At 43.6% G+C, this 21,380-nt stretch overlaps 1 protein-coding gene across 1 annotated transcript in view; it reads left to right on the plus strand.

Moving 5' to 3' along the window:
- The window catches only part of LOC141148783 (uncharacterized), a 112,524-nt gene that overhangs the window by 56,083 nt on the left and 35,061 nt on the right, over positions 1 to 21,380 (plus strand). The window contains exon 8 of the mRNA XM_073636516.1: positions 6,421 to 6,651. Coding sequence (XP_073492617.1) covers positions 6,421 to 6,651 — 231 coding nt within the window. The remainder of the gene's footprint in view (positions 1 to 6,420; positions 6,652 to 21,380) is intronic.

Below are 21,380 nucleotides of genomic sequence, written 5' to 3' on the forward strand. Positions count from 1 at the left end.
ACTCGCCGATCGGCTCTTCTCTACTCGCGTTTGTCAGACGCGAGTGAGGAAAAGCCGATCACCGGCTCTTCCTGTTTACATCGTGATCAGCCGTGATTGGACATGGCTGATCACGTGGTAAAGAGCCTCTGTCGGAGGCTCTTTACCGAGATCGGTGTAGCGGTGTGTCAGACTGACACACCGCACCACCAATCGCCGCGATGCGCGCCCCCCACGGCGGCTGTTATCCTGAAGAACGTCATATGATGCCCAGTCAGGATAACTGAACCACCGGCCGGCCGTCATTTTGCTATAGGCCGGGCAGGAAGTGGTTAATCTTAGAGAAGGAATATGCATGTTATGCACAAGCTACTTCCAGGTCAGTAACTCACTACTTAGTGAAATAGAGGATGACAGCCCCAGAGCCCTGGTGCCTAGTGTCCTAAACTGATGGACCTCTACTTCCCTTAAAGTGATTGTAAATGATCACCTTGTAAAACAACCCATTCAGTTTAAAATAGAAATGAAATGAAAAACATTTTATAGATAGAAAAAAAAAAAAAACATTATAAATACCTTATTTCCCCTTTTTTATAAGTGATCACATTCTCTCTGTTCTCAGCTGCATAAGAGCTGGGGGGAGGAGAAGCAGAAGCACAGTGAGCATCCCAGTGAATGGCTGTGCAGCAGGGGCGTGTCAGGACAGGTCTGATCATTGGAGGAGAGCAGACAGAGTTCCCAGCATAGCTAGAGAACTGACCACAGTGTGTTCTACTGCTTAGTATGGTCAGTTTTTAATAGAAAAGCAGAGGGCCTGGCAGGAACACCAGGGATTTCACATAAATGAAGGAATACAAAGAGAACAGGGTACTTTCTTATACAAGTACATGGTACAGCAGGCACATATCAGGAATATGAAATTTTGGGGTAACAAACGCTTTCATCAACTTTTCAATGTATTCCTCACTGTCTTCTAATATCACAGTAGAAGGAAGCAGTGCAGCCAGATCGGTGTAACCTTGGTAAAACCTTTTAGAGCCGTATTCGGATCCCAAGCAATGGAGACGGCCTGTAATGTTGTTTCGGGAACTGGATCCTGCAAGAGCGCTCCCCTCTGCACTGAGTGCCATGCATGTAGTTAGCTGCAGGGTGCTATGCAGGACCAAGGTCATCCCTATGGAACACAGATCCTTTAGACCCCTCCAAATTCCTTAAATATTTTTTTATAATTTCTTTATTGAACAAATCACAACTGGTCTTATGCAAGTGGTTACAGGGTGTTAGGGACAGATGGATGCAAACAGTCTGCATCAAGGGATGATCATCTGTCCCCAACCACTTGATGTGCGGATATATATTTACGGAGGTAAACAGCCTCGCTCTTGTCAGCCTGTCATTGATTTCTACAAGCTTTTTGTCCGTGGCTGTCCACAAGCACATGGGCTTCTGGCCGCAGATATATGCACTATACTTGCCACAACATGGCTGATTTGGCCAAAGACTCAGACAAAAGGCTACATTCACAAAGCTTGCACACCAGTAAAACCATCCTTATTTTAAAAAAAAATGACATGGTTCCAGTATTCCATGTCCTTAGTCTGCTTGTCTTCAGCAAACTGTTTGCAGGCTTTCTTGTGCATCATCTTTAGAAGAGGCTTCCTTCTGGGATGACAGCCATGCAGACCAATTTGATGCAGTGTGCAGCGTATGGTCTGAGCACTGACAGGCTGACCCCCACACCACCCCTTCAACCTCTGCAGCAATGCTGGCAGCACTTATATGTCTATTTCACAAAGACAACCTCTGGATATGACGCTGAGCACCTGCACTCAACTTCTTTGGTCGACCATAGTGAGGCCTGTTCTGAGTGGAACCTGTCCTGTTAAACCGCTGTATGGTCTTGGCCACCGTGCTGCAGCTCAGTTTCAGGGTCTTGGCAATCTTCTTATAGCCTAGGCCATCTTTATGTAGAGCAACAATTCTTTTTTTCAGATCCACAGAGAGTTCTTTGCCATGAGGTGCCAAGTTGAACTTCCAGTGATCAGTATGAGAGAGTGAGAGCGATAACACCAAATTTAACACACCTGCTCCCCATTCACACCTGAGACCTTGTAACACTAACGAGTCACATGACACCGGGGAGGGAAAATGGCTAATTGGACCCAATTTGGACATTTTCACTTAGGGGTGTACTCATTTTTGTGGCCAGCGATTTAGACATTATTGGCTGTGTGTTGAGTTATTTTGAGGGGACAGCAAATTTACACTGTTATACAAGCTGTACACTCACTACTTTACAAAGTGTCATTTCTTCAGTGTTGTCACATGAAAAGATATAATAAAATATTTACAAAAAGTGAAGGGGTGTACTCACTTTTGTGAGATACTGTATATGCATTTTCCATATATGCTGTTGTTATAACTTCATTCTTCGTATACAGGTACTTCCATAGAGCTACTCATGACTGGTCCTCTTTAAAAATACTGAAGAATGTAGTATTGTGCGTAAATTTACTTGTTGCTATGACAACCTGCTTTTTTTTTTTTGTTTGTTTGTTTTTTTTTGGTCAGCTTTTAAAAGTTTTTTTTATGTAAAATGGAGGACATTGTGTTGTCTTACCCATTGTGTTTGCTGCTTCATATCATTTTCTAGTTTACGGTAGAGAAATGAAGCATTGTTACTATGGTCAACGCCTTCTACCAATCAGCCTTGGCATTGTAAATGAAATACTTCCCCTGCTCTACCAGGCAGGATTTTGTATTCTAATCACATGCAATGCTTGCTAGAGAAAATCTCGCATTCCCTGATTGCCCCCTGCTGGTGAGCATGGATTCTCAGGGTGCACGACGAAGACAGCAGCGGGGTCTGGCTAGGCTATCTGTTGCCATAGCAACCGCTGAGAAGAGGTGATACTGGGAGTAGCTAAAAGCTTTTCTGGAAGCTGCACATTACGCTGTCATCTAAAATTCCCTTTTTGTTGTGAACCTTCCAGGCTGAAGACAGGGAATTGCAACTGTGGTTGCCACTAATTCCCAATGAAAGTCCCTCTTAGAGCTTGTTCACTCTTGTTGCCCCTCTAAAACGCAATCTGTAGAAGTTTACTTTTCAGAGGGTGGCTGACAGGCAGCTGGGAGGCAATATGTCACCTCTGCACCTCCTGATTTAACCCTAAAAAGCTGGCACCACTACCCACAACCGCATGCACTGTACGAGGCTGCAGCGTGGCCCAATCTATTTAACTGGGTCACATTTGGCAGCGGTACCTCCCACCAAACATGACTGGGGGTATAGTTTGCTACAGTGATGAAGCAAAGCATCACGGACACGGCATGTGTACAACCCCCTCTGGCTGCTATGTTAGGTTAAGGGTGGCAGTCAGGGAAGGGGCTGCAAAACTGAGGCTCAGCTACCTTTTTTTACCAGATTCCCCCCATTGGTCGCATCTGCGAAGAAGCCCTACGAGAGCTGGCCATGCACACATTCCTGTTTCTTGGCATCGGTCACATTCACCATAAACCTCCTATGTCCACATACTGGCTGTTCTCTCCACTTATTAATCCCTTGAAGAACATCTGTGGCTGCCATTGCTCACCTCTCTAACTGAACATGCCAGTTGCCTGGCTGTTAGGGTTTAGTACTGTAGGTCACTGATCTAGACCAGATATTCAGGTCATATTCCAGATGTAATCTCATAAACATCCAAACTGTTCCAAACAACCTTCATGAGCATTGCTTTGTTCATGAATTTAAAGGTATTTTGAACATTTAGATTATGGGATTGCATGCTGAAAACAGAGATGTGATCGATTTAACTCACGATCATATCTCCCAACTATGATTGAATTCCACTTCCCTGTGTGTGGCACATCGATCCAATGGGTTATCCACTATAGATCCATTATGCTTACCATGCGAGATCAATTGGAAACACATATGGCCACCATGATATAGTACAGTAAAACCTTGGATTGTGAGCATAATTCGTTCCGGAAGCATGCTTGTAATCCAAAGCACTTGTATATCAAAGCGAATTTCCCCATAAGAAATAATGGAAACTCAAATGATTGGTTCCACAACCATTTATTCATAAATCCTTCAGTTTATAGTCCATATAAAAAGATTATAGCAATGTGTGTAACCATAAAATGTCCATCCACAAATGGAAGCCTCCACAAGGGGGTTAGAAGCAAAATCCAGCAGGAGCTACAGAGTATAGAAGAGAAGAGAGGAGCCTCTAGGTGTAGAAATCTGTTTACATTTAACGAAGGTACAACGTTTAGCAACTCACAAGGTTGATGATTAAGAGGCACATCTAAGTATGCCGGCATTCGGGGTAAAGGTGTCTGCAATTGTGACTGGGAAGACCACCCTGAAGTAGAGCAATCTGAAAGCGAGGCTTGAACCATTCGTGGAGTGCAGCGTGGAAGGGACAACGTTGATGGCAGTGAGGATGACAGTCTATGTGGACATCTTTACCCCGGATGCCTGCATACATAGATGTGCTTCTTTAATCATCAACCATGTGAGTTTCTAAATGTTGTACCTTCATTAAATGTAACTGTATTGCTACACCTAGGGGCGCCTCTCTTCTCTTTTATACCCAGTTGTGACATGACACTACTTGTATATCAGAATTTATGTAGAACGGCAATATTATACATTTTTTAGTGCCACATCCAATATTTAAAGCCAAAGAACAAAAACCCCTAGTGGTGGACTTTTAAGGCACATCAAGAGTAAAACAGTATTTTAAATACAAAAATAGTTTATTAAATATATTATATAAAAGATACAACGTCCATGTGAGTTAATTCTTTTATATAATATATTTAATAGACTATTTTTGTATTTAAAATACTGTTTTACTCTTGATGTGCCTTAAAAGTCCACCACTAGGGTTTTTTGTTCTACTTGTATATCAAGACATCGCTTGTATATAAAGTAAAAAAATATTTAAAAATTTAGCTTGTCTTGCAAAATTCTCTTAAACCGAGATACTCTCAAACCAAGGTTTTACTGTGTGTGGTTCACTCCCGCCTTCCCCAACGCTAGGTGCCTTGTGATTGGTCCAGTGCTGTCACATGTTCGGGGAAGGAGTCCATAGTGCTGTGTAAGCTCTGAAAAGTCGGTTTAGAGCTTACATAGGATTTTCTTTCCTAAGTCCTGGAGGCCAAATGCTTCTAGGTAAGCAAGGAAAGCTGAGCATATGATGCTGGGGAGGTGGTGGTGATTGGTTAACTGATCCTTTTAGTTTTACCTGCATGGGCCAATAAGATGATTTGAGCTGACTTTTTTTAATCAAGTCATTTTTATTGAAGTTTTAGGCCTCATGCACACAGGCTGTTAAAATAACGTTATGAAAACGCCAGTATCTTTGCAGTGATTTTTTTTAAACTTTTTTCAGCTTTTTTCAACATTTTTGCAATAGCGTTTTTTAGCACTTTTGAGCGTTTTTCTTTCGGGTTTTTTTTTCAAATTTTTTTTTTTTTTTTTTCAATGGATCAAAAACGTTAAACGCTGGTGAATGACGTTTTTGAGCGTTTTTGAGCGTTTATCAGCGTTAGAGCGTTTTTACAGCTGAAAAACGTCTCTCAGAACCCACTGGTCCTGGGGTTTTTTTACAGCTTAAAAACGCCTATGCCATTTGCAGCTCAAAAACACCTAGGTGGGCATGAAGCCACAGACTAACATAGACAGGCCTTTTTAAGCTGCAAAAAAAGCTCAAAAAAGCAGCTGTAAAAACGTCCGTGTGCATGAGGCCTAATTAGACATACAAAACAAGAAAAAAAATAAAATAAAAAATCAGATCAAAAAAACTGAAAAAAACAAATGTAACATCAATACAAAGCAATCAGCGCTTCAACAACACACTTATTATATCTTGTAAAATAATTACGGGTACAAACAGTACTGTAAAACAAGATCTAGATTATGCCTAAGAATATACACAGCATATTTCAAGCAATATCACAATATACAGTATCTTCTAAAGGTTAGAGAAAAAACAAAACAAAAACACAAATGGAAACCCCAAATCTGAAATAATCTCAAAATACTGTATAAATACTGGGTCATCGTGGCGAGTGATGGAGAAGGCTCAAAGGAGGGAACCACAAGGATAGATGATAAACAAGGAGACCATAGTTTATGAAATTTTGGTGTGCAGTGGCCCCTGTGTTTGTATGTCAAGCTTTCTCCCTCCAAGATAGCATTGACAGCTTTTTGCCATTGAGCGAATGTAGGAGAGCAAGGAGACAACCACCTTTGAGCTAAAAGTTTATGGGAAAGAAAAAAAATGCGCATCAACAATCTAAATTTTGGCGGTATAAATTTATTATGAAAAATACCCAAGATCGCAATCTTTGGGTCTGGTGAGAATAATATATAGCATGGATCTTTGAGTTCATAGAGATTGACTTTGACACTGTGTCTGTTTTCAGCTACAGAAGATTCAGCCGATTTGATGACGTCCCCACTCAATTCTGGTGTCCTTCTCAGACGTGGCTTACAACCTCGGCCTCCATAAACTCTCTGGACAATCCGGCTTTCAGCAGCTCTGAAGAAGTCTTTCCCCTGCAGGCCCTGGGGAGCTGTGTGTGTGGCTGTCAGGACGGTGCCCGGAACAACGCCCCTACAAATCCAGCCCAGCAGCCATCACGAGCCCCTCCCAGGTACAATTCACCATCTTCTAAGGGGATTGGAGAAAAGACAAGGTTTGCAAATGGTGGAATGGGCATTTTCTGTCCACTCCATGGGCTATTCTAAAACACTTATCACATAAGTCAGGGGTCCCCAACCCCCAGGGCAGTGCCGGTCCGTGACCTGTTGATGACCGGGCTGCACAGACCACGGGCAGCGCTCATCTCCTGCTGTGTGGCCATACCTGTGTGTCCTCTCCCAGCTCCTCCACCCGTCCGCCCTCTTGGGTACGTCACTCTATCAGCAGGGCAGGGAGCAGGATTGGAATGGAGAGCTTCTCCCACCCCCTGCCCTGCTGTTGGGATGAAATAGTCAAAAGGGCAGGCGGAGGAGGTGGGAGAGGACACACGGACTGATAACAGCCTCTGCCCTGCCAAAGGTAAAAGTCCTGTGCAGGGGAGGCAGAGAGTGGAATGGGAAGTGTGATGTTAGAGAGGAAAGGGGGGGGCAGACTGTGGGGGCATGGTGATGGAGGGGGCTGTGATTGCTAGGGGCTCTGTAATATAAAGGGGACTGCACTGTAAAGGGGCCTGTAATCTGTATTCTGCACTGTAAAGTGACTGGTTTCATGGCAGCCAATTTTCCTATGGGGGGGGGTGGGGGGTGGTTGTGGTGGACAGGTCAGGGGATGGATTATTTACACCACAACCCCCTTTGTAGCACAGCCCCCCCTTTATATCAGTGTCCACAGTTCCCCTTCACATTACAGCCCCCCTTTACATGACAGTGCCCCTTTACATCACAGCCCCCCCCCCCCTTTACATTACAGCCCCCCCCCCCTTTTACAGAGCAGTCCCTGTTACATTATTGTAAAGGGGCAATGTGATGTACTGGAGACTGCACTGTAAAGGGGCACTATAAAGTAAAGGGGGGGTGTGATGTGAAGGAGAATTGTCAACACTGATCTAAAGGAGGGGGGGACTGTGCTGTAAAGGGGGTTGTAATGTGAAGGGGGGCTAAGGACAGACTCCGTGAATATCCCATACCCTGACCCGTCCACCACAAACACCCCCCCCACACACACACATACACACACACACTATTTCCTGGGTCCCTGGGAAAATTGACTGCCATGAAACTGGTCCCTGGTGCCCAGAAGTTTGCTGACCACTGAGTTAGTTCTCTTCTGTAATCCTGGCTCTATTTACCACATTTTTTTGTGAAAAGTATCAATGGATACTTTTTATTTAAAAATTTGTTGCAATCAAAACATTTATCATGAAAGAGAGCCAGCAGAAGAATCCATTTATCAATTTCTACAACTCTTATAGAACATTCCTGGAGCCTAAATGTATCTAAATCCGGAACCTTTTATTTTGGATAGAATAGATATGGTTAAAACCCATCAGTTTTGTACCATCTGGGTCCCCTTCAAGAGATTCATCTTTAATTCCTGTACAGTAGACACAACAGGAAGTAAGTAAATCTCTCCAAAGTGAGGGAATCCCCCTCTAAGATAATTGTCTCCAAAACAAGGATTCCCTTCTCTATTTTAGTGACAACTCGCAAATTTGGGTTCCATGAGCCTTGGTTAGTGGCCGCCAGGCCAAATGGAGAGGGTAAATCTCCTGAGTGGGGACAGTCAAAAAACATGATAGAGGTTCTAACCCCTCATCGCTCTATCCAACACACAAAAAAGTATTGGCTTTAGTTACAATTTAGTAATTGTACCTGTGATATTTTACATTTACACTGCTTTTTATGTTTGACTTCCTTATCTGCCATTAAGTAAATATAAAAAAATAAAAAAATATTTTAGATGTAATGCAATCATAATGACCCTGAAGCTGTCTCCTGCATCCTGTTGGTACCTGTTTGGTTGCAAAACAAGAACTTTAAATGACCTCAACATGTGTGCCAAACCTGTAGAGGATCGGTATCTGGTAGGGAACTGTGAGAGTGCGATCATCCCAAAATACGAGAGAATACCCTCCAATCACAGGGACCATTATGGGCACAACGGACAAATAACCTCCAAGGCAAGGATATGTAAAAAATATATATACATGTTATTAGGAAAAAACAAGATAAATTAGTCTAAAATAGAGGGAAAAGACAGGGCTTATATGCATATATACAACAGTAACAAAAGGGCCAACAGAAGACCTTAAACATAATTTGGAAGATGAGACATCCAACGCGTTTTTGATATTTCAGGTTTACAATCTTCTTCAGGTATGCGCATATGTTATGGTAGCAGAAAACAAGTACTACTGTGCACTAGTGGGCCAACCAGGTGGGCTAAGTTCGTAATGGACAACATCTCAGGCCTTGCTGCCCTCAAGGATAGGTATATCCTAGCAGGAGAAATAGAAAAAAAGAGAGTGCACCGACCTTGTGCCTTATCCTTTAGTGTATTTTATTAAAAAAGTAAATTAAAAACTACTCACAAACATGTGGAAGAAAACTGCAATATAAAAAGCCTTCAGATGATGGCCATCGGTCTCATGATAACAGACTCCAGATGGTAATGGAGAAGATTATAAGGGCCACTGCATGTTAACGCGTTTCGAAGGAATGCCTTCTTCCTCAGAGCCCATATATATAATATATATATATATATATATATATATATATTATAAAATATATGTTATGTATATAGGTATTCTATAATGCAAAAACAGTATTATGTATACAGTAAACATATACTGTATATATCCATACATTTAGCATATGGGAAATTGGTGTGCACGTTAATAGAATACTGACCAGGCCAGCCAGGCTGCTCCATATGTAGGTAAGCCCAAAAAGAGTAAAAACAAATGTGTTGTTGCTTGGGTCTCCCCAGAAAGTTAAGGGTCAAGGCCACTGCATCGAGTCTACAACGCCACTGGGGGCAGCAAAGCAGGACCGAACCGACCACCTGGAACCTCAGTGAACTGCATGAAAAGGCTGTATAATAAAGTATAGGTATGTATATACAAGGAGAGAAATGGATAGAAAAATACTAAGTATAATGATGGTGACCAACGGGGAGGGTATACTCTGTGCAAAAAAGGGCCAAATTAGATCAGTATAGGCATGTAAATGGCCAGCTGGACTGCAGGATTCAAAATAGCCTGCTGAATCAGGATCAGATCCACCCGCTCCCATGTTCACTAGAAGTAATAAAATAATATAAAAACAAAAATCAAAGAATCTATATAGGGTATACAAGTAAGTCAATGTTAGTAAAGGGTATACATATTGGCTTAAGAGGAAGTGGAGATAGCAGTTCAGCATAAATACATATCAGGATCAGAGAGACGTGATGCAGCTGAGTTGCCCAAACAACACTCGAGCCCAGCAGGGCTTGCATCGTTATAAGGGCAGTCAGGAATCAAGAGATGACCAATCCAAGAGCAGGGTCAAAGAGCTGCAGACAGAGAGGCCAATGGCTACACAGGTAGAAGATCTGGCAGTCGGTGCCCAAACTACGCCAGGCAGTGCAATCTGAGAACTCATGTGGCTTAGCGGTTAGTACTTCTACCCGGCAGACCCAGGCAGCAGTAGGGTCCTCTGTTCAAATCCTGGTTGGGACACAACCTGCGTGAAGCTTGCATAGTCTTGCTGTGCTTTTGTGGGTTTCCCCCAGGTACTCCAGTGCTCTGCTAGGTTAACTAGCTCCTTTCCAAACTGGCCCTAGTATGCATTTGAGATAGGGACCTTAGATTGCAAGCTCTTTGAGAGCAGGAACTGATGTGAATCTACAGTTTGTAAAGCTCTGTGTAAATTGTTGGTACTTTATAAATACATATGATTTCTGCATTACCAGTAATGACCAAATGAGGACAGCACAGAGCAGATAAAGAAAAGTTGCCTGTTGCTTGCTGGCATTTGTGTTGCTTTTACTTGTAGAACACTGTGCTGCCCTTTTAGGACTCGCTTACACCACAATCCCTGTGTTCAGTGTGCAATTCTGCATATAAGTTTACATGCATTTGTAATGTGTTTGTGGTGTGGTTTCTTTAGGCATTGTTTATGATTTTTGTTTTGTTTTAACTGAGATGCCTTTACATGCATTTGTAGTACATTTAAATTCTTTTTGTTACATATACATGCAAAAAAGCATGCACTGTTTTTTTTTGTTTTTTTTAGTGCACATGAAATTACTGGTGTAAACAAGGCTCATTGAAATGCATTCATTTTTCTTGCATATGCAGTTGTACTACATTTAAAAGTGTGTTTGGTGTGAATGAGCCATTAGGGAAGGAGTATCCATTGCCCAATATAGAAACCTATAAATGTCTTACCCCATTTAGCTACTGAATACACCAAATAGAGGCACATGTGAGATGTGCTTTGGCTCTCTGCTGTTACATAACCACTCCTGTCTTTAACCACTTAAGGACAGAGCCTCGTTTTGGATTTTAGGTGTTTACATGTTTAAAACAGGTTTTTTTGCTAGAAAATTACTTAGAACCCCCAAACATTATATATGTTTTTTTTTCTAACACCCTAGAGAATAAAATGGCGGTCGTTGCAATACTTTTTTTTGCACCGTATTTGCGCAGCGGTCTTATAAGCGCACTTTTTTTGGAAAAAATTCACTTTTTTGAATAAAAAAATAAGATAACAGTAAAGTTAGCCCAATTTTTCTTTATATTGTGAAATATAATCTTACACCAAGTAAATTGATACCCAACATATCACGCTTCAAAATTGCACCCGCTCGTGGAATGGCGTCAAACTTTTACCCTCAAAAATCTCCATAGGCGACATTTAAAAAATTCTACAGGTTGCATGTTTTGCGTTACAGAGGAGGTCTAGGGCTAGAATTATTGCGCTCGCTCTACCGGTCGCGGCGATACCTCACATGTGTGGTCTGACCACCGTTTTCATATGCGGGCCCTACTCGCATATGCGTTCGCTTCTGCGCGCGAGCTCGTCGGGATGGGGGGTTTTTTAAATTTTTTTATTTATTTATTTATTTATTTTACATTATTTTATTTTTTTTTACACTGTTTAAAAAAAAAAAAAATTGTGTCACTTTTATTCCTATTACAAGGAATGTAAACATCCCTTGTAATAGAAAAAAACATGACAGGTCAAAAAGACCTCAGATCTCCTATTTACACTAAAATGCAATTAAAAAAAAAAGTAATTTAAAAAAATGACATTGAAAAAAATATGCCTTTAAGAGGCGTGGGCGGAAGTGACGTTTTGACGTCGCTTCCGCCCAGCAGTGTCATGGAGACGAGTGGGCGCCATCTTAGCCTCACTCGTCTCCAGGCACAGGAGGGAGACGGACGCGATCGCCTCCGCCGCTACCACGGCTCCGGTAAGCGGCGGTGGGCACCGTATCGCGGCGGGAGGGGGGGCCCCTCTCCCACCACCGATAAAAGTGATCTCGCGGCGAATCCGCCGCAGGGACCACTTTTATCAGAAAGCGGACCGCTGCACGAAAATAGGGATACCGGGGTTATGGCAGCTAGTTGCTGCCATAACCCCGGTATCCCCCTTCAAAGTTTGGACGTACATCGGCGCGCGGCGGTCCTGAAGTGGTTAAGGACAGAGCCTCGTTTTGAGATTTGGTGTTTACTGGTTTAAAACAGGTTTTTTTGCTAGAAAATTACTTTGAACCCTCAAACGTTATATATATTTTTTTTTCTAACACCCTAGAGAATGAAATGACAGTCGTTGCAATACTTTATGTCAAACCGTATTTGCTTAGCGGTCTTACAAGTGCACGTTTTTGAATTAAAAAATAAGACAACAGTAAAGTTAGCCGAATTTGTTTTTATATTGTGAAAGATAATGTTACACCGAGTAAATTGATACCCAACATGTCACGCTTCAAAATTGCGTTTGCTCGTGGAATGGCGACAAACTTTTACCCTTAATAATCTCCATAGGCAATGTTTAAAAAATTCTACAGGTTGCATGTTTTGTGTTACAGAGGAGGTCCAGGGCTAGAATTATTGTTCTAGCTTTAATGATCGTGGCGAACACCGTTTACATATGCGGGCACTACTCACGTTTACGTTTTCTTATTTATTTTACTTTTTACACTGTTCTTTTAAAAAAATAAAATGTGTCACTTTTATTTCTATTACAAGGAATGTAAACATCCCTTGTAATAGAAAAAAAGCATGACAGGTCCTCTTTAATATGAGATCTGGTGTCAAAAAGACCTCAGATCTCATATTTACACTAACATGCAATAAAAAAATGTAATTTGAAAAAAGAATTTAAAAAAAATGTCCCTTTTTAAGAGCTATTGGCGGAAGTGACGTTTTGACGTTGCTTCCGCTATGCAGGGGTATGGAGCTGGGTGGGGGCCATCTTTCCCTCACTCAGCTCCATACCACAGATGGAGAAGGATCCAATCGCCTCTGCCGCTGCCGGCGGCGGAAGGCACCTGGAGCGCGGCGGGAGGGATCCCTCTCCCGCCACCGATAAAAGTGAACTTGCGGCGAATCCGCTGCAGAGACCACTTTTATCTGAAAGTCGACCGCCCGCTGAAGAAGAGGATACCAGGGTTATGGTAGCTAGCTGCTGCCATAACAACGATATTCCTCCTAAAACAGCTGACGTATAACGACGGTGGACGGGCGGTCGGCAAGTGGTTAATGATGTTACAAGTGTTAAAGTGGTTGTAAACCTCCGACATGAAATAAGAACAAAGCATATCCCTCTATAGTATGTACTTGTCTCTATCCAGAGCACAAAGTGTAATTTCTGTCTTCTGCTTCGTTCCTCTGCTATCAGCATGAATCCCTTCTGACAAGTTTTCCTGACACCAAGAGAAAAATGGTGACAGGGGAGGGAGCTCCAGCTGATTGACTGCTTCAGCTCTGGTGCTGTGTGGAGGGGGGAGTGTCTCTTCCTGCCAATCAGCTCTCAAAGCTCTCCTCACTGAGCTCTGCAGAGTATAATTTCAGCTCTCCGCCCCCTTTTTTCTAAACTCTCAAACAAGCTTTATAAAGTCTTCACTTTTAATGCAGATAAACGGATACAACTTATGTACAGTATCTCACAAAAGTGAGTACACCTCTCACATTTTTGTAAATATTTTATTATATCTTTTCATGTGACAACACTGAAGAAATGACATTTTGCTACAATGTAAAGTAGTGAGTGTACAGCTTGTATAACAGTGTAAATTTGTTGTCCCCTCAAAATAACTCAACACACAGCCATTAATGTCTAAACCGCTGGCAACAAAAGTGAGTACACCCCAAGTGAAAATGTCCAAAGTGTCAATATTTTGTGTGGTCACCATTATTTTCCAGCACTGCCTTAACCCTCTTGGGTATGGAGTTCACCAGAGCTTCACAGGTTGCCACTGGAGTCCTCTTCTACTTCTCCATGACGACATCACGGAGCTGGTGGATGTTAGAGACCTTGCGCTCCTCCAATTTCCGTTTGAGGATGCCCCACAGATGATCAAAAGGGTTTAGGTCTAGAGACATGCTTGGCCAGTCCATCACCTTTACCCTCAGCTTCTTTAGCAAGGCAGTGGTGGTCTTGGAGGTGTGTTTGGGGTCGTTATCATGTTGGAATACTGCCCTGCGGCCCAGTCTCCAAAGGGAGGGGATCATGCTCTGCTTCAGTATGTCACAGTACATGTTGGCATTCATGGTTCCCTCAATGAACTGTAGCTCCCCAGTGCCGGCAGCACTCATGCAGCCCCAGACCATGACACTCCCACCAACATGCTTGACTGTAGGCAAGACACACTTGTCTTTGTACTACTCACCTTCTTGTCACCACACACACTTGACATCACCTGAACCAAATAAGTTTATCTTGGTCTCATCAGACGACAGGACACGGTTCAGTAATCCATGTCCTTAGTCTGCTTATCTTCAGCAAACTGTTTGCGGGCTTTCTTGTGCATCATCTTTAGAAGAGGCTTCCTTCTGGGATGACAGCCATGCAGACCAATTCTGTGCAGTGTGCGGCGTATGGTCTGAGCACTGACAGGCTGACCCCCCCACCCACCCCTTCAACCTCTGCAGCAATGCTGGCAGCACTCATACATTTATTTCACAAAGACAAACTCTGGATATGACGCTGAGCATGTGCAATCAACTTCTTTGGTCGACCATGGTGAGGCCTGTTCTGAGTGGAACCTGTCCTGTTAAACCTCTGTATGGTCTTGGCCACCGTGCCGCAGCTCAGTTTCAGGGTTTTGGCAAGCTTCTTATAGCCTAGGCAACAATTCTTTTTTTCAGGTCCTCAGAGAGTTCTTTGCCATGGGATACCATGTTGAACTTCCAGTGACCAGTATGAGAGAGTGAGAACGATAACACCAAATTTAACACACCTGCTCCCCATTCACACCTGAGACCTTGTAACACTAACGAGTCACATGAGACTGGGGAGGGAAAATGGCTAATTGGGCCCAATTTGGACATTTTCACTTAGGGGTGTACTCACTTTTGTTACCAGCGGTTTAGACATTAATGGATGTGTGTTGAGTTATTTTGAGGGGACAGAAAATTTACACTGTTATACAAGCTGTACACTCACTACTTTACATTGTAGCAAAGTGTCATTTCTTCAGTGTTATCACATGAAAAGGTAGAAGAAAATATTTACAAAAATGTGAGGGGTGTACTCACTTTTGTGAGATACTGCAGGAGGATTTGTTTAATCTCTGTGTATCGCCTGAGGCCAGTCACTTCACTGGATATATGTTAGGGTTTACAACTGCTTTAGGGTGCTGCCTTTAGAGTGTATTGGTGAATCGTGTCATTTTCACTGGCTGCATTCTTGTGAAATTCTGTATATTCTTTATGTCAGTGGCTCCTCAATACTTTATTGGTTATTCATGTATTATGCAATAAAGCGTAACTCCACTTTTGAAAAAAAACATTTCCCTCTGGGTGATCTCTGTACATTACAAGAATTTTAACAAACGTTGTTGCAGATTCCTACCTTTTGTTATTCTGAAGAAATCCCTGTGTTTCTCTGTGCCCCTGTTCTGAGTAATGTGGGGTGCACGCTATAAGAAAATCGGGCGAACATTTTCGTCCGAACTTTCGTACGATTTTTGTATAGTGTGTACACAACTCTGAACAGCCGATTCTGACTTTTCGTACGGAAATTCCAGTAGGAACAAACTCCAAAAATGTTCTCGTACGGGAACAGAAGGAATGATTTCGTTTTAATGTGTACCATTTTCGTACAAGAAAAATGAGAAAAGAAAGACTGGGCATGATCAGAAACTATAAACAACAAAAAAAGCCTTTGTTGTACAAGCATTTTAGTACAAATTTTCGTTTATCGGTTCCGTTTTGCTGTGAAACAACGAGGAAAGTCAGATGTTCTTTGTGTACCCCACATTAGTCTAATGGGAGTGGTTTCATAATTATCAATCGGCTTTGCACTTTCAGGCCTCTAATGAAGAAAATTGCAGAGTCTGCATCCCTTTAGCCGTGATTTCCTATTGAAAGTATCTCACCAAAAATGACATTTTTGTTGCAGGGGATGCCGGAAATCTCACTTGTATCTTGTGCAGAATTCTGGGAAAATGATGAGCCAGTCACACAAGCAGGAAATTATGTTTCTGGGGGGCGTTCTGTATACATTCTGTGTACAGAACACCTCCAGACAGCCATATTGCATTTTCAGAAAAATACAGAGCTGCAGATTGAAAGGAAAGGTCATTTTAAATAACATTTTAAATAACATTCAATTACAAAATGACAATATGGCCGCTGTCAGTCTGTCACAGTTGTCAAACCAAGCAGCAGGGATCAGTAGATTCTTGGTGCTGGGATTTGCACCATGGCAAAACACTTATACAAATGTAGCCTTATGCCGCGTACACACGATCGGACTTTACGGCAGACTTTGTCCGGCGTACTTTTCGACTGACTTTCCGAATGAACGGACTTGCCTACACACAATCAACCAAAGTCGGACGGATTCGTACGTGATGACATACGACCGGACTAAAACAAGGAAGTTCATAGCCAGTAGCCAATAGCTGCCCTAGCGTAGATTTTTGTCTGTCGGACTAGCATACAGACGAGCGGACTTTTCGACCGGACTCGAGTCCGTCGGACAGATTTGAAACATGTTTCAAATCTAAGTCCATCAAACTTTTGAGAAAACAAAGTCCGCTGGAGCCCACACACGATCGAATTGTCCGACGAAATCCAGTACGCCGGACCAAGTATGCCGTAAAGTCCGATCATGTGTACGCGGCATTACACTGCCCAACACTCACAGGACATCTAAGGCCTCAAGGACAGTCTCCGACTATCCATCGGATAAATGGGGTTCAGCCAGGCCTGTCAGTACTGGTGAGCTGAGTTGCTGCTGTAATGCCTCATTCACATGGGCGTACCTATCCGTAGAGCTGTGTGAAGGGCCAGCTTTGCTTGCCCTCAAGGGATGCATAGGTGTTCTGTGCATATGTGTACAGGCAGTCCTATTCATGTCTATTGGGACACATTTAGCTGCTGGTCCCAATTTAACAGCTGTGCAGGTGTGTATCCCTGAATGCACCTTGCACATGCGTGGCTGCCAAATTGGGACCAGCGGCTGTGTCTGTTCAATGTATCTGTGTGCAGGCAGTCCCCTTCATGTGTATTGGGGTTCAGTGGATGCACGGAAAACACCTATGTATCCCATGCAGGCAAAAAAAACCCTGCAAACAGATATATATGGATAGGTACAAAACCAAAACCAAAGAAATTCCTGGCTCAACTTACCGACCAGCCTGCTATCCAACCAAATTGTCCTGACTAACTGTACGCATTAAAAACAGGGGTTTAGTTTGCACACATTTGCAAATTACTCTTGCAAGCTGCAGAACCCGGTCAAGGCACCCCAGTATTTTCTGTAGTCCTAACTCTAAATTTTGAGAGCCTCCACAGTGGAAGCACATGCATTATAATGGATAGGCCGAGGGCAGGTAAGCCCTCCTTACAGGCATAGGGGTGCACTGGGCACCCAGCACATACACAATGGCAGCAAAACTGTCCAGTACGTCCCCTCACTGATATTTCAACAGTACAAACAAATGGCCACTGCCCCCACCTACAACTGGTCTTTGCAGCAAGGAGCACAAGGAAGGGCAACCCATGTCAAACAAAACCAAAAGAAAATTCCCAGCTCAATCCTCAGACCAGCCTGCTAACAGAGAACACACATTTACAAATACCTGCGTAAGCTATGGAGCCCGGTTAAGGCACCCCTCCACGGTGGAAGTACATACAGGACAATTCGGTTGGTTAACAGGCTGGTCAGGCCGGGAATTTCTTTGGTTTTGTATTGCATGTGTTGCTCTTCCATGTGCTCCTTACTGCAAAGGCCAGTTATAGGTGAGGGAAGTGGCCATTTGTGTATACGGATAGGTACACCTGTGTGAATGAGGCCTTAGATCAGGGGTCTCAAACTGGTGGCCCTCCAGCTGTTGCAAAACTACAAGTCCCATGAGGCTTTGCAAGGCTGACAGCTACAAGCGTGACTCCCACAGGCAGAGGCATGATGTAATTTGTAGTTTTGCAACAGCTGGAGGGCCACCAGTTTGAGACCCCTGCGGCTTAGATGGTGTATATACACCAATCTCCAGCAGCATGCAGCATCCTAGCTCACAAGTACTGACCGGTCGGATTGGACCTCATTTATCTGATGGATAGTCTTATGCCCCATACACACGGTCGGATTTTCCGATGGACAATGTCCGATCGGAGCGTGTTGTCGGAAATTCCGACCGTGTGTGGGCGCCATCGGACATTTTCCATCGGATTTTCCGACACACAAAGTTGGACAGCAGGAGATAAAATTTTCCGACAACAAAATCCGATCGCGTCAATTCCGACCGTGTGTGGCCTGTTCCGACGCACAAAGTGCCACGCATTCTCAGAAGAAATTCCGACACGGGACAGCTCGTTCTGGTAAACTTAGCGTTCGCAATGGATACAACACTTTCGTCACGCTGCAATGTTAAAAATGGTTTAATACAGCGCACTCTCTTCTTCTTTATAATGTGACAAGAATTAAGTCGTTTTGCTGCTCATATTCACACACACTTCTCACAAACTTTTATTTGTGTTTTTTTAGTGGGATTCCCTCAATATATTGTTATTAGTTGTCACATCTGACAGTTTTATTTTTTTTATTTTTTTATTTTTTTTGGATTTTCAGCCTTTTTTTTCTTTAATGTTTGGATTTTTTCCAAGGCTGATCTTTGCTCAATGTTATTTTTATTTTTACTCCAGAATATTTTTGTGTGTGTTTTGTGTGTCAAGTTACCCCAACACCATTGATATCTTGTATTATTTAATCTCCAGGAGATTGTTTGGTGTTGGTGTCCCTTGTTCATTTCACATTGTATATTTGAAATGTACCTGAATCCTCACAAGCAAACTGTCATTTTTGAAGTACAACACATAGGAGAGTATAATTCAAAACAAAAATCCTTTATTAAGGGATCAGAACCAAACAAAGAGGAAGGCAACACTGGATCAACATGAGAAATTAGCGAAGCCTGGGACCCCCACGGCAGACATCAATTCTTCAACATCAAAATTGGTGGCCTGAGGAGTCCATATGTAAGGGAGGGCAGTCTGGTCCACAATTCGCAGAGATCCGGATAGCAGCAGATGACATCTGTGTCCCCAGGCTGTGGTACCACAAGAGGCTGCATCTTTTGGCCGACCAGACTGAACCCAGGGCAATCACTGTCTGGTCTTCCTTCCACGCTTCCTTCCGGGCTGTGGCTGTGCAGTTGGAGATGTGGGAGGAGGAGGAGGAGGAGGACTGGGAGGACCTGGAGGAGGACCTGGAGGAGAGGGAGGAGGAGGACCTGCAGGAGGAGGAGGAGGACCATCCCAAAGCTGTGTGTGAGGTGTAATTTGGCCCCTCATACCTTTCTCCAGAGCCTCTGATATGAGGGCCTCACACATGGCTTTTTGGCCCTCCTCCATCCTCTGCATTTTATATGCTATGAATGCAGCAATGTTCTCCTGCCTGGTGTGGGGTGCTCCCAGGACCTCTGTAGCCCTCCAAAAGAATGCTATAGCCGCCTCCTCTAGGGCACTCGTCCTACTGCCACTTTCTGTTTTCAGGTGTGGTGGAGGGACCTTGATATCAGCCAGGCGGCTCGGCCCGGCCATCTCCTGGCTGAGACTTCCCTGTGTATGAAAAAGGGACATGGTTGTAATGTTTTGCATCATCAATCACAATTCTAAATTAGTACTCCCAACTAACATCTAGTTATCATCATTGATTGGACAAGCAGAAATATTTAGAGGAATGCTATACCTGGCTCAATCTGGGCTCCTCCACATGTGGCCTGGAAGGCCCAGGTTGGGCGTCAGAAGCCTCAGCCGGGGGGGAAGGAAGCGTGGAAGGAAGACTGGAGAGGGATGGCCTGGGTTCAGTCTGGCCTGCCAGAAAGTGCAGCCTGTCGTAGTACAACATCCTGGGGACATAGATGTCATCTGCTGCTCCGGATCTCTGTGAATACAGGACTTTCTTGCGCTCCCTTAGATATGTGCTCCTCAGGCCACCAATGAATCTATAAATCTATAAATCTATAAATAAGTGATGTCTGCCGTGGGGATCACCTGCTTCACAATTTCACACAATTGCTCCAGTGCTGCCTTCCTCTTTGCTTGGTTCTTGAAATGGGGGTGGGTAATCTCCCACAGACAGGGCAGCTCACTTAGCATATCTATGAATACTGACATGAAGTCATTATCTTTCATTAAGATATCCATGTTCACTGCAAGACACAACACAAGACAAAGCCTAATGTCAGACTAAACTCTCCTAATCTTGTTACAATATAGGCCTCAATCTAGAAGCAGTATAGGCACAAGTTTGGCTCTTACCTTCATTCTTACGATCGGCGCGTCCAATGCTCCTTCCTCCGCTCACAGATCGTACGTAATACGCACGCGTGTTACGCTTTATACACACTGCGCATGCGTGTAACTCCGCCCACCCCTGACGTTCTTTCTAGTCTATTCCTCGCCCCTTTTCGTTCGGCGCAGTGGGTGAAGAGCACATGGCGGAGTTACAGCAGGTGCGTGCTAATTCGAACAACGAGGAGGAGGAGGAGGAAAGCCCGGATCCAGGCACGTCCCGATCCAGAAGGAGACGTTTTAAGGCCACAAATATGTCGTTTGGGGAGATGTTGGAGATGGTCGACATCATGAAGAAGTCCGACTATGACGGAAAATATGGGCCTTACCCCAACCCCAACATCAGAAAGGCCAAGATCATGGCGAAAGTGGTCAGGAGTCTTGAGAGGAATTTCGGGGTACGAAGGTCTAAAGATCAGCTCAGGAAGCGGTGGTCGGACCTGAAGTTGAGAGAGCCAGAGCAGTACCGAAAGATCCGGAGAGTGCTGCAAAAAAGTAAGTAGTTGTACTGTGTTCCTATTCTTTCTGTCTTTATTCCGTTCGTTCTGCTCCATATGCTTTTAGTAATTGTAACGTTTCAAAAGGTCAACTTTAATGTTCATGGGCCCATTATTCGTTCGTATCAAACATTTTTCTTTCGCCCTCTAGAACACCATTGCATTTTCACACATTTTTTGGGGCCTACTTGGATGCCAAATATTTGTTTGTGTAGATGGGTTTGTTACTAGAATGAAATGCAAACTAGATTGTGTGTAAGGAGAGGACACTGAGCAGCTGTTTTCACATCTGGACACTGGAGCACTAGTGTGGGACCCCAGAACACCCTTTTTATTAGGGGGGCCACACAGGTGCTCCAGTGTATACTATAGGGGGGGCTACATCTGTGAAGC

Source organism: Aquarana catesbeiana, linkage group LG06 (genome assembly GCF_042186555.1).
Source record: "Aquarana catesbeiana isolate 2022-GZ linkage group LG06, ASM4218655v1, whole genome shotgun sequence".
Classification (NCBI taxonomy): Eukaryota; Metazoa; Chordata; class Amphibia; order Anura; family Ranidae; genus Aquarana; species Aquarana catesbeiana.